This window comes from Rousettus aegyptiacus, unplaced genomic scaffold (assembly GCF_014176215.1).
Source record: "Rousettus aegyptiacus isolate mRouAeg1 unplaced genomic scaffold, mRouAeg1.p scaffold_m13_p_10, whole genome shotgun sequence".
Classification (NCBI taxonomy): domain Eukaryota; kingdom Metazoa; phylum Chordata; class Mammalia; order Chiroptera; family Pteropodidae; genus Rousettus; species Rousettus aegyptiacus.
Genome location: NW_023416285.1, coordinates 91940260 through 91953993, shown reverse-complemented (window position 1 = coordinate 91953993; position 13734 = coordinate 91940260). Strand labels below are relative to the sequence as shown.

The 13734-nt window shown below is 52.7% G+C and overlaps 1 protein-coding gene across 10 annotated transcripts in view; it reads right to left on the bottom strand.

Annotated features, from left to right (window-relative positions):
* FRMD4A (FERM domain containing 4A) overlaps positions 1-13734 on the bottom strand; it is a 522413-nt gene that overhangs the window by 20534 nt on the left and 488145 nt on the right. For all 10 annotated transcript variants that reach the window (XM_036227032.1, XM_036227030.1, XM_036227019.1 and 7 more), the window contains 5 exons: positions 10973-11106; positions 7404-7526; positions 5721-5949; positions 3368-3424; positions 713-950 (listed from right to left, as the gene is read on the bottom strand). In XM_036227032.1, coding sequence (XP_036082925.1) covers positions 713-950; positions 3368-3424; positions 5721-5949; positions 7404-7526; positions 10973-11106 — 781 coding nt within the window. The remainder of the gene's footprint in view (positions 1-712; positions 951-3367; positions 3425-5720; positions 5950-7403; positions 7527-10972; positions 11107-13734) is intronic.

Here is a 13734-nt window from a genome sequence, read left to right as displayed (position 1 = left end):
CTCGGCCTTTCCCCCACGACACGGAGGTGTGGGGCGGGGGATGGAGGTGGGGGGTCCTTGCCCCTGACCCCCCAGGGCGATGAGGGATGAAGGCCTGTGTCGGCCTCCACTGGAACAGGCAGCATGTCTGTCCTGTGACGCCTCTGCCCTCAGCCAGTTTGTCTTCTGAGCGACAAATATTTACCTGGGTGGGCACCCACTTGGAGCTTCATAAGGCACAATTAAAGGAAATGAGAAAAACAGCGGCAGACCAAAAACGCCTTCCCGAAAAAAACCCTCTTTCCAAGGTCAGCCGAGTAATGAGCTGATAATGCCCCGCCAAGACCACAGCTGTTTGGCCCCAGGATTCTGCTGGCCGATGGCTTAGGGTTGCGAACCACTGTGGGATTCCTACGAGTGGACTCTCACTTGCCATTCCGGAACCGTGCTGCCCAAGACTTCCTAATTAATTCCAGTGGAATTTAACAACATGGAAGCCGGCTGCCAGCGCATTGGCCCTGAGCCAAAACCCCCACCCTCCCTTCGAATGACAATCTGCACCTCGACGGGGTGGGCAGCAGAGGGCGCTGTGAGCACGGCCCTGGCGAAAGGCCACCCCAGGAAGGAGACACACCGATGTGGATTTTGGGATGGGTGGGTGCTATCCGGAACAGCCCGACGCTTTCAAAAGCCTTGACCGTGACCCCCTGGTGGTCTGCCCGACCCAGCTCACCTGGAGTGACTGTGGGAGGAACGTTTCTTGACCTTCTCGTAAGGCTCGTCTAAGGAGGACTCGCTCCACATTTTGGGCTTGATGGGAGACTTGTCATAGTCATTGCGGTGACAGTGCATCTGCCTGAGTCCCTCCAGCGACTGGGGAGGGGCGGGCCTGCTGTGCGACGGTGGCCGCGGGGGGAGGGCCTTGTGAGGAGACTGTAAGGGGGACAGTGTGCTGGTGACCTGAGAGTCTTCTGCGCAGAGACGGAAAGAGAGGGACTGAGCGAGGGGTCGTCCTTCCCACCGACCCAGACCGGCCACCCCCAAGTCCGCCCCGACCCCGGCAGCCGGCAGCCGGACTGGCACCCGCTCTCGAAGGCGCCCCGTGACGCCTCCCGGGTACCAAGACAGGTCAGGCCCAAGCAAACCCAACCCAAACGCTGAGCAGCATTACACGGGAGGAGAAGTTTCAACCGAGTAGCTACAAGTTGGGGGTGAAGCCCGAATTTCATTAAACACCATCGACAAATGGCTGCCTCCTCCCCAACAGCAAAACGTCCTTATTCTAAGTTCTCATTGAACAGACAGGACGCGTCTGATCTGGGTTGGTGCCTCCGCTCCACGAGGGTTTTGTCTGGTTTGTTCAATGCTACACCCTCCATGTCTGTTGACACACAGTAGGTGCTCAATAAACATTTGTCAGGAAAAACGAACGAAAACCTATCTGCTGAGTGTACTTTTCTGCTGGTGGCTCTAGTGGCTTCTCTGCTTTTCCCCCCGAAGTTGCTACATACATTGTCTTTCACCGTGTTCCCATATGTTTACGTTGGGGAGCTGCCTCCGGTTCTTTGGGAAGGAGCCGACGGCTACAAACATGGCAGAGGCGCAGAAGACCGGCGCCCGCCTGCAGGGGCTGAGGCCCAACACAGCGCCGTGCTGTGCGGCCTTCGGAGGAAGTGGACCGGGGGCCGGGGCAGGAGCTGCGGGTGAGCCTGGTCCGGAAGGGACTTCAGCAGTGGGCGGGCAGAGGAGGAAGAGGAAGGGAGGAGCTCGTGGCCCTGTGCGGCGGCAGCGGCCAGCAAGCAGGGGCGTGGAGGAGCGGGCGTGCAAGCACGCGGGCCTACTGTGTGCGCTGAGCTAGGCAAGGCGCCCGCCCCTGCTGCTGATTCCAGGCACAAGAAAACTTTGCGACTCCTTAAGCACGGACATGTCAGGGTGAAAACCCTGTTTAAGAACTCGTCCTCCAGCAGGGTGCAAAAGTGGGCAAAGTTAGGAGAGGGGCTAGGGAGGGGTGAAGGAAGAGAGCCAATGTCGTTAGCCCAGGCGAGGGCGGCGCTGAACAAAGGCCAGAAAAATGCAGTGTTCTCGGTGGAGGCAGAGTAGAGTTTGAGGGGAAACACCCAGAAGCAAACTCGAAACCCCAGCACCTGTCCACCTCACCCTGAGCCATTCCTAACTAGTATTCTACTTCTCAATCCCCAAGCCCAAAGCGTGGCCATGCACGCTGCTTGCATGCCCCTTGGCCCCCTCAAACCAGGAAAGAACCCCTAGAAGGAGGGAATCTGCAGTGGGAGCTGGGGGTGAGGGGTGCTGTCCGAGGGAGGCAAGTGATACCCCTGGCTCGTCTGGGACTCTGGAACATGCACATGGGGGGAAATCTAACCAGAAATAATGCATCCAAATTAGCCACTGACAATACATAGCTCCCCAGCTCCTCCATTACAAAGGAATCTCACTAAATTGTGTTGTTTGCGTCCCTGGAGAGACTAGAGTCCAGCGAGGCCAACACCAGGGCTGGGTCTTCAATACTCAAAGCGCGGCTCCCTGCTCCCTGCAGGCCCACTTGCTCCCCGCCCATGTAAGGAAGCTGACAATAAAAACATTACGATCTAATTGCCAAGAGCAAGGCCAAGACAACTGGGTAACTAACTCACCGGCCTTCCCCATGTCAACAGCAATTATTATTATTATTGCAATTATCCTCATTACTCTGGCTTGGGTAGACCTTTCATGTTTCCTGTCTGAAGAGCCACTTATCACTGCCCACCTGAGGTTTCCCTACCAGGCAAAAAAAAAAAAAAAAAAAAAAAATAACTGCCACTTAATATATTTCCATTTCATTAATGCCCTGGCTGCCCAAGTTCAGGGTTAATGCCATGGAACATTCTCGGAGACGGCTGTGTGTTTGCAGTTCCGTTCCCCTATGTGTGGCGGTGGGCTGGGGGGTCCAGGTGGGGCTCACCTCTGTTTTTCCTGCTACCCCAGGCTCTCCTATCCTTTCCTTTATGATCCAAACCAACGTCTGCCCCTTTCCTCCAGAAATTACGAGTACTCGGGATGAAACTATGTATGGTGTTCAGATTCTCTGTTTAGTTAAAAATGTGGTTCGGGGAACTAAAAAAGCAAAGTGCCACTCCCTGGATATCACCGTAAATCTCGCCTCTCAGCCGCAGGAAATACGAAAATTCTAATAGACATGGCTCACGTGGAGCCCGCTCACTTCCTACCAAATCGGCGACTGCTGGAAAAGGAGACAGCGGCAGGGGACCGGGCCGCCACCTCCTCCCGGCTCTGGCCTTTCCAGTGGCCCGCCCCAGGTGACGCGCAGAGCTTAATCCCAGGTTCATCTCTGCCCCCGCCCAAGCTCTCAAGCAGGAAACGGACAACCTACCATCCTCCAGAACCAGGGCATCGGAGAGGGAACTGTCTTCACTGGCGATATTTCCATCTGCGGAGACAAAAGGCAGACGCCTGAGCCTCGCGCGCCCCTCTGACAAAGCCCCACCGGCAGAGGTCGCGAGGTTATCAGTGCCGTCCCACGTCCTCCTCTATCTAGTCAGAAGGAACCCACGGAACACCATCGAAATGCCGCTGGGCATTTCTTCTGACGGCCCCTCTGGTGGGTCCTTAGCTCACGTCCCCACGCCTGGCACTGCGGTGTGTCCCGGTCCGTGTGCTTTTGTCCGACAGGACGCCACAAGGCTGAGGAGCTTAACGCCCAGCGTAAAGGCCGCCGGGCCCGGGCAAGCCACATCATCTCCCCGGCCCACGGCCTGTTCCGGACGAAACCGGAGGACGGGAACTTTCCCATTCTACAAACGTGAAAGTAGGGTAAGGAACGTGGTTTCGCTCACAGGGCCATAAATGGCTTCTCAATAAACTTCTTGTGTCATTAGTAGTAGAGAAAACGAGCTGCTAAATACAGCTTGTCTCTCCAAAGCTTGTTTACCTAAACAACATTTAATTAACCATGTGGATACACCCAAGGGAGAGACAGTAAAGATAATGCTCCCATTTGAACAGGTGGGGAAACCGAGGTACATCTAGGGAGCAGGTCTGCCCAGGGGTGCTCTGCTCCTCTGGAGACATTAGCAAAAGGTCCTGGGTCTTCGGATGCTAAGTTCAGTATTTGATCTCTTGAAAAAAAAAACACACACACACATACACATGCTAAGGAACTAAGAAGACCCTTAATTGCTGCTCTAATTCCAGTGGGCTTGCGTGATGAAAACATGATTTCCACGAAGCAGCGAAACAGAGATGATATAGTCTAGAATGGTTAAAAACCAAAACGGAACAGCTGTGGGCTTGGATGGTCTCAGCCGCGAGGACAGATAACGATTTAAAGACGGACTCTGCTGGCGTCCCTAACGGAACAGCTGTCACTGTCACCGGGCTGGCCGCAAACCCAGGCCCTTCTGTGGCCGACCCGTGAGACACACCTCCCCGCAGCGCCGCCTACACTCGGCCGCTTCCCTACGGCCAGAACCCTGAGCATCCCCGAGGGGCCAGGGGGACGTCTGGACAGAGGCACAGGACAGAGAAGGGCTGGGGACAGCACACTGCTAGGAAGTGGCGGGGACATGACGGACTTGGCCAAGGACCACAGGGCAAGATGGGGAGAGATGGTTATTCCAAGTTCCTTAGAGCACAGGGGTCCTGAACGGTCTCTCCCTTTTAAAACCAGGAATTAACTTATGGCTCGGTGGCCTGTGAGCACCTAGCAGACGGCGAGCTTCGCTGGCATCCCGGAGCCCCTGTGTTCCCGGTGTGCCCACGCTGTCAGGCTGTGTGTGTGTACACGCTTATGCACATTCACATATATAACCGTGATAAGATACACGTAACGTAATAAAATTGATCCTTTTCACCACTTTTCCTGCACAGTCTGGTGGCATTAAGTACGTTCACGTTGTTGTGCGACCATCACCGCCTGCCTCCAGAACGTTCTCCTCTCCCCACACGGAAATGCTTGTCCCCGTGAAGCACTGGCTCCCCCTTGCCCCCTCCCTGGGCCCTGGTACCCACCTCTGCACTGTCTGCCTTCTTGGAGCAAAAGTATTTTACGTGTGCATAAAAGTTGAAAGACTACTTGATACAGATTTTGAAGCATTTGCTGACTTAAGAACCAAAGGAGCATAAGCTTGGGGGACGGGATGGCTGTTGGTCAGTGTGGGGGTCTTTCCTTCTCGTGTTGATTGGGTATAATCACCCAGACTCCTAAACCCTCCCGACTGGAGTTCAAGGCTCTAGACACTCAGCGTGGGTGGCCCAGTCCTCCCGGTTTGGCCCTGGGACAGGAGCCTGAGACAGAGGAGGGCAGAGAGGGGCAGCTCTGCTGCCCGCAGTGCAGTAGCCCGGCCACCCTCCTTGCTGCCCAGAACCCGGCAGGCTGACCAGGTCCCTGAGGACCGCAGGGCCTGGGCCCTCTCGGGGAGCAGGGGAGAGGCGGTTCGCTCATGGCTGCAGGCTCTCCCAGGGAGCCATAAACACGGATAATGAGAGTTCGATCGACAGAGCCCTTTCATCTATGGACCTGAGTGCTCTTCATGGCGCTCGTCGGGTCTGAGGTCTTATTAGCTTTGTTTTATGGGTGGAGGAGGGAAGGCACAGGGTGGTTAAGTAGCTTGCCGAGGCCGTGGGGGGCGGGGGGCTCTCTCGGCCCACCTGCAGGACTGGCGCCAGCCCCCCGGGGCAGAGGGGGCGGCGTGCCGTGGTGGGGGGGGGGCGGGCTGGGCACTGACCGTCGATGATGAGCGAGGCCCTCTGGGTGGGCTTCTTCCCCGACTTGATGCGGTTCTCGTTGATGGCGTTCTCGATCTCCTGCAGCTTCTTCAGCGCGTTCAGATAAGAGGTTTTCCTCTGCTTCTTCAGCTTCTTGCTGACGTTGGGGTCGCTGGCGAGGCGGCGGGCGGCCTCCGTGATCTGAGACTGAATGGCGAACTCGCGTTCCAGGCGCTCCAGCTCGGCTTCCTGTGGGAGCGACGGCCACGGCTTGCACTCGGGGGGGCCCCCCTGCTCCCCGGCCCTGCCCCAAGGCCGGCCAGCCTTCTTTACTCCTGGGGCTCACGAGTCCTGGGAGCCCAGCAGCCCCAGGGCCCAACCCCCGCCCCGCCTGCCCCTCCAGTGGCCCCACTGCTACCATCTCTGGCAGCGGGGTGCCCTGGGAGCACCCACTTTCTACACCCTCAGTCCCCGTTCCATTTGGAGGCAAGTCTGCCAGGATCGGCAGCCCTTCCTCGCTGGCGGCCGGTTAAAGACCCCGGCCTCCGGGCGCCACGCAGCAGGCTGGGGGCTCCACGCTGGACGGACTGCCCTTCGAGCACTTTAAGACCGAAGGGAAGGACGAGTGAGAGGGAAAGCTGACGGTCACGCAGAACTGATCACAACAAACTCAAACCTCCTTCCGGAGCCTTCCGACTCTGGCTGTATTTGTTCCCTGGGAGGGAGAGGAATGTCAGGATGGACAGGTGGCCAGGCACAAGGTGTGGCGCTACCTGGCGGCTGTTCTGACAGCTCGGGCACAGGGCGTCGCCCCGGAGTTTTGTGGGCGCCCGGACAAGTTCTCGCTACTTCCACTGAGACAAGCACAGGCTGGTGGCCCTGTCTGCACAGGGGGCCGCCTGCTGGGTGGCTGGGGCCACCAAGCGCGTTTCCAGGAGAAGCCGGGAGCCTTTCCTTCCCACGCCCTGCGAAGAGCCAGCTGCTCCCAGTGCCTGCCGGACGAGGCGTGAGAGGACAGAGAAGGAAGACGGGGTGCACGTGGAACTCTCAGGGACCCACGGGGCCTTTGGCCGACAAGTGCGAAGGAGCAGCCCACGACGAGATGGGGTGCGGGGGACTGTGAAGGACAATGGGGCATGGGCTGGGGGACAGTCTCTCAATTAGAGCACAGGGCAGGGGAGGTCGCCCGCACAGACCCGCACAGAGCCCAGGGGACCGGTCGCCCCCTCCCACGGGATCCAGGGCACCTGTGTTCCTGCGAAGTTGCCTTCGCACGGAGCCACCTGTTACAGGAACACGTCGCCTTCTCCCAGTCACTTTCTAAAAAGCCTAGCCATGTACGGCGTGCCCTTCTCTGTGGGCCGTGACCACTGCCCCGTTAAGGCCCCATTCAAGGGCGTTTTAACAGGTAACTGGACTCTGAATCTGGGAAGACGTTTCCCGGACCTGACCCTGTACTTCTGTGGCTCTGAGGCCGGATAACTTATTAACCAGCCAGAGACCCAAGTCCCCCGGTCCCCCCACCCGTCCTACCGAGGGGAGCCACGGACTGGCCAACTGGGTCCCTGAGCGAGAGGCGAAAGGGAGGATCCTCGGGAGGCAATGGGGACGGGCTCCTGGCACTGGGCAGAGTGAAGGAACTGTTGGAGGGACCGGGGAAGCCCCGCCACGCGGGAAGGTGAAGGTCACGGGAGGGGACCCACCTCCGCCTTGGGCAGGATTTTCTGCTCGTCCAGTTTGAAGGCCGTCCCGATTCTCCTTCGCACGACGGGCGGCTCCTCTCCCGGATCCAGGGGGTATTCCACGGGCAGCTTGCCCGTCAGCTCCTGCGGATGTGGGCAGCATGAGGGGAGGGGAAAGTCAGAGCGGGGCACGTGCCTGGTCCGTGAGGACACACAGACGCTTCGATGCGTAGACTGGACGCAGGGCGCTCGCGCAAAGTGAGACTCTGAGCTGCGATTTCCTTTCTCTAAACATGGACGCAAGCCGTCCTTTCTTTACAGGACAGGCGCACTTCGACGCGTTCTCCTGAAAGTAAATTTGCCAGGTCCACGAAATCGTCCTGAGTTTTAAGCGTCAGACCTGCATTTCGTTCGTTTGTCAGTTGCCCGAGGGTTTCCTGCACGCCCACTGTGTGCCAGGCGGGGCTACGTGGCCGGCGGGGGCAGGGCCAACGCGAGAGCCGGCTCTGGGCTCCCAGCCGCCTCTGCATCAAATACTCTCGTACGAATATCTCAGCTTAAAAATGTCTTTCCAAGGAGCTTTCGCGGGAAGAGTGATATCTATGTGGCAAATCCCAGAAAAACGCAAATGGCAAATTAGAACCTGAATGTGATGATCATCATTCCACTCAGGCTGGATGTTCAGCAAACAGGCTGAGCTTAAAAGACATTAAATCTACACAGATAAGAGTCTCAGTAGCGACCGAAACTACAACCTAGGTCACCGACGAGGCTGTTAGGGCCGTCATGTACCTGGGGCTCTGGACATCTACCTGCTGTGAGGATAACGACAGTGAACTTAGCTGACTGACACAGTCACCATGATCCAGCGAACCCTGAGGTCCATGTGTCCGGGTTAGAACCGGGCTCTAGGGCAGGGGCTGGGCCTGGGCTGAACGAAACTTGACTCTGAGCCAGCAGCTAATCCGCGTGGTAGAGTTGACCCCTCAGGTGCAGAAGTCACCTTCAGGGACCCGAAGACCCTGGGAGGGCCACTGTGTGCCTCTGAATGGCACGGGCGGTACCTCCGGGTACAGCCCAGACCTGGTTCTTAGTCCCAGAGCAAAGCCAGTGCTGCAGAGACTCAAGGAAAAGCTCACGGTCCATCATTCGCACAAAGGGCTTCTGTGGCGGGTGGCGCCGTGTGAGTGTTCCCCGGGAGGGAAAGCCTGAACCAACAGAGTCCACGCCAACCCACCCGCCGAGAGGCGCGACCTGGACCCTCCTCCCCACTGTGCGTGTGTGTGCGCGTGCACACTCATGCTGGGGTGTGTGCTGTGCACTGGTGTGTGCGCCCGAGTGTATGCATACACTGGGGTGTGTGTATGTGCCCTGGGGTGTGTGGGCATGTGCAACGGCGTGATCGTGTGTGCGCGCATCTGGTGTGCACAAGCATCCCCCGCCCCGCCCCCCGCTCTCCTGGGCCCCTTCCCATCTGCGTGCAGGCGGCTGCGAAATGAACTCCTGGCCTTTTTATCTCTCTCTGTAAGCATTTCGGAGCACAATGGCCAACTATTTGAGTATGAAATGCTCTGCAATTTTCTTCCCTGTTTCTTTTTTAAACGTGTTCGAACGCCGCCCAAGTCCTTTTTGTTTCTTCTGCAGTATTTTCATCCGCCTCCCTAAAAGCTGGTCTAAAAACAAGACACGTACTGAGGACTTTATATTGTTAGGACTTTCTTTTTCACCCTGAAAGTTATAAAAAAAAAAAAAAAAAGTGGGGAGAAGTGATTGTTAGCACGGCCATAGCTTTATAAGTCTAAAGTAAATGCGGTTTTAAAATAAAATGTTAAAAAACGAGGCTACTGATTTTCCGCCATGTGCTTAACGGTCCTTGAGTGAAGGCCCCGATTCTCCACGTCTAATCTGATTTCACACGTAACCAGAGCCTCGTGGGGAGGGAGGCACGTCACGCACCGTTGTGGCAGCTCAGCTCGGTTCCTCCCATGTTCCCGTGTTCGCTGTTTCTGCCAGCTGCTCCCGCTCCGCCTCGCTCTGGCTGCCCAGCTCGCTCCCCGGGGGACAAACAGCGAGGGGTGTGGGGTGTATGTGTGATTCGTAACAGAGTTCGCTAGGAGGTTCTCCTGTCCCTGGTTACAGACGGGGTGGGAGACCCTGGCGGGAGCCAGCACAGAAGCAATCTGCCTACGGCCACCGAGGCTGTTTCTTCCGCTCAAATTCTGTTTTCTGCTGTCGGCATTCTAAGAAGCGGGAGCTTTGTTTTCCTGATTTTGCTTTTGATTGGAAGAGGGAAAGTCAGACCTTTCTTGAGGCCTGCTGACCATGCCCTGACATGTTCCTTCAATTTTCTAAGGCTGACTCCCTGCTGGGTTGAGGGATGTTGCCTCTATTAAAAACAAAGCAAGGACTTTACAAATTATTAAATGCAGACACCCAAACCCATATATTTTTTTTTCAGTCCTTCCCACATATTCATTATACAAAGGCTGCTAACATTAACTATGTCCCAGAGCACAACCCCTGGCCAGGACACCTGCTCTCCTAAGATTTGCGATGGGGTGTGCTAATGTGGGCCTGCTCTGAGCCGGCTCTGGCTTAAATCGATCCAGAGCATAATTAAGGCAAGCTGAAATGTAACGTGATCTCACTCCATGGCCTCTTGTTCATTCTGCCTGCAGCAAGGCATGAGCATTTGGGGGAGGGGATTCCAGTCAGGGAACCTCTTTATGTTTCCCACTCTCGACTTTTCACCGACGTGGCTCTGTGAAATGTCACACGGACTACAGTCTCTCTGGAAGGCTGTCGCCCCATCCTGTCCTTATGCGCACACACACACACGCACGCCTGCACAGGAGTGTGTGTGTGTTGCGCTCGAAACTCAATTCTTCACACGTGCTGTGGAATAAACAGGCGAGGGTGGAAATGGACATTCAAATAAATACAATGGTGGCCTGTCACAGCCTCTGGATCCCAATGAAACTTGAGACTAGCGTATATGTGGGCTGGAGGAAACGCTGCTTTGTATAAAACTTAATTATATCACGAGGCTGAGATTTCGTTGTTTTAAAAAGGTGGTGAGTTTTAAAGGAGATTATATATTGCGTGAGATCCTGGTTTCCTTGTTGAGCCCCCATGATGCTTCTCAGCACGATTTATCTCAGTAAGATAAATCTGAGAAACAAAAGTCGGACACGAAAACTTAGTGCCAAACCATTATATTCAAGGAAGAAACCAGTGTATGAAGAAATGCTCTACAGACTAAGGTGCAGCATGCACACGTTGTTATTGTTTACAATTGCCACCATGACTGTTACTATTACTTGTCATTTGGCCTCTAGAGGGGTCCCCCACTTGCCAGGACCTGCACTGGCTGGTCTACGCGTGCCGCATCAACTGACGCCCACCACCTCTGTTCCTGATGGGCGCGTGATGGGCCCGGGCGTTCCCACCATCTGTGTATCAGGGGCGGTCTCGTGTCCCTCGTCTGCTCTCTTTACAATCCCCGCTATTGCCGTCTGTAAAGACGTGCAGACGGACGAGGGCACGGACGGCTCCGAGTTCCCCGGGACGCAGCAGTAACCACCACTTACGGCTTCTCGGAGGCAGAGTTTCTTGAGCTCCTCCAGCCGCTGGCGAAGCGTTTCCTCTAAGGCTTCCTGCCGGGACTTCAAGGCAGCCAGCATGTCTTTCTTGGCAGACTGAGAGCTATCTGATTCCTGAGAACCTGTCAATAAACTAGGGGTTACTAGGCCAGCTGATGGGGGTGAGGGGAAGAGGGGGTAGGGAACCACAGCTGGACCAGGAAGGAATTTAACTGGAGCCCATTTACCCTAGGAATCAAGTGTGTGAAACAAAGCAGGTGTCACCAGGTTCCAAGTGTGAGGAGCGAATTCTCAGCACGTAGCGGGATTTATTGCTGGCCGGAAGCACAGGCAGGAGCATTTACATACCTGCAAAAGGAGTTTCTCTTTCCTGATTATCTTAAGATACGGTGCATACCTGTTTTAATTGCACCGGCAAATTTTAATAGACTACACAAGGAAGGAGAGGGTGAAGTTTAAGCCAGTAATTTTAATGTGCGGTTTGAGTTCTTTTTACATTTAAAAATGCTGGGTTTTTTTCCCCTTTGTACTAAGACAATGCGTGTTTATCATATACATTTTGAAAATGCTCACACGCAAAAAAGTCCATAAGCTAGGCACCCAGAGATAAACACCGTCATGCATTTTCTCTTGACCTTTTTATATGTAAACACATATGTTTAAAAAATAAAATTAGATTTTTGTAGAATTTTAACTTAATACTGTGTCATGAGTAAATGCCCTCCTGATAAAGGTTATACGTATGTTTACAACACGGCAGAAATACCTGCATGATGATTCAAATAGTGGACTACTAGTTAGGTCAAGAAAAATAATTTCTGGTCCGCAATGTTTAGATTCTGAAATAGGTTTCCTGCAGGGAAACTATTACACCTTTTCTACCTTAATGGGCTAGACAAGGGGCACAGACTCCCTGGAAAAGGAAAAGCTGATTATTGCTCTGTTTCTCAGGCCCGCGGAGAACGAAGGTGTTAGAAATGGACGGTGAGACTGGGTGAGCCTTCGAGGGGCTCCGGTGAGGCTGTCTGCAACAGAATCGAACAGCATCGAACGCTTAGGGAGAAAGCTAATGAAAGATGCGTACGATCCCGACGGTAAAAATGATGACACTTTGCTGAGAAAAATTAAAGACCTAAACAAAGAGAGAGAGATGAGACTTCCAGCTAGGTTGGTTCAATATCTACAAGACAATTAATGTGATTCATCGCATAAACAAAATGAATGATAAATATAGAATCCTATCAATAGAGGCAGAAAAATCATCTGACAAAATCCAGCATCCATTTATGATAAAAGCTCTCAGCAAAGTGGGGTTAGAGGAAACATAACTCAACATATAAAGCCAATATATGACAAACCATTGGCTAACATCATACTCAACAGTAAAAAGCTGAAAGCCTTTTCTTTAAGATCAAGAACAAGACAAGGATGGCCACTTTCACCACTTCTATTCAACATAGTATTGGAAGTCCTAGACCCAACAATCAGATAAGAAATAAAAAGTACTTGAATTGGAAAGGAAGAAGTAAAACTGTAATTATTTGCAGATGTGATAGTATATAGAGAGAATCCTAAAGAACCCTCCAAAAGACTATTAGAATAAATGCATTCAGCAAAGTAGCAGGACACAAAATTAATATTCAGAAATCTGTTACATTTTTATACACCAAGAATTATCTATTAGAAAAAAAAAATAAGAAAATAATCCCATTTGTAGTTGCACCAAAAAGAATTAAATGCCTAGGAATTTAACCAAGGGGGTAAAAGTTCTGTACTCAGAAAATTATAAGACATTGAAGAAATTAAAGATATAAATTAATGGAAGGATATACCATGCTCATGGATAGGAAGAATTAACATCATTAAAATGCCCACACTACCCAGAGCAATCTAGAGTCAGTGCAATCCTTATCACGATATCAAAGGCATTTTTCGCGTAACTGATCAAAAAACTTACATGAAAGCACGAACGACCCCAAACAGCCAAAACGATCTTGAGAAAGAAGAATAAAGTTGCACACTACCTGATCATTAAACTATATGACGAGGCGACAGCAAGCAAAACAACATGGTACCGGCGTAAAGCACATAGATCAACGACACGGAATTGGGAGAGGTCAGAAATAAACCCACACCTCGAGGGTTGCTTAATCTACGATGAAGGAGGCAAGAATATACAATGGGGTGAAGATGACGTTCTTCGAGAAGTGGTACTGGGAAAACTGGACAGATAAACGCAAAAGACTGAAACTGGACCACTCGAAATGGATTACAGATTTAAATGCAAGACCCCCAAACCACAAAACTAAAAAAAAAAAAAAAAAAAAAAAGGCTGTAAACTCTTTGATACCACTCTTAGTAATATTTTTTTTGGATATGTCTCCTTGGGCAAGGAAAACAAAAAATTAACAAATGCGACTATATCAAACTAAAGATTTTTCAAAAAGCCAAGGAAACCATCAACAAAATGAAAAGAAAACCTTGTGGAGAAGGCACTTGACAACGATATGTCCGATAAGGGGTTAATATCCAAACTATATAAGGAACCCGTACAACTTAAGACCAAAAAACAAAAAACAAACCCAAAAACAAACAAACAAAAAAAACCCCTCGAATGATCTAATCAGAAAATGGGCAGAGGACCTGCACAGATATTTCTCCAAAGAGGACATATGAATGGCCAATAGACACATGCAAAGATGCTCAACATCACTAATCGTCATGAAAATGCTAATTAAAACCGCAATGAG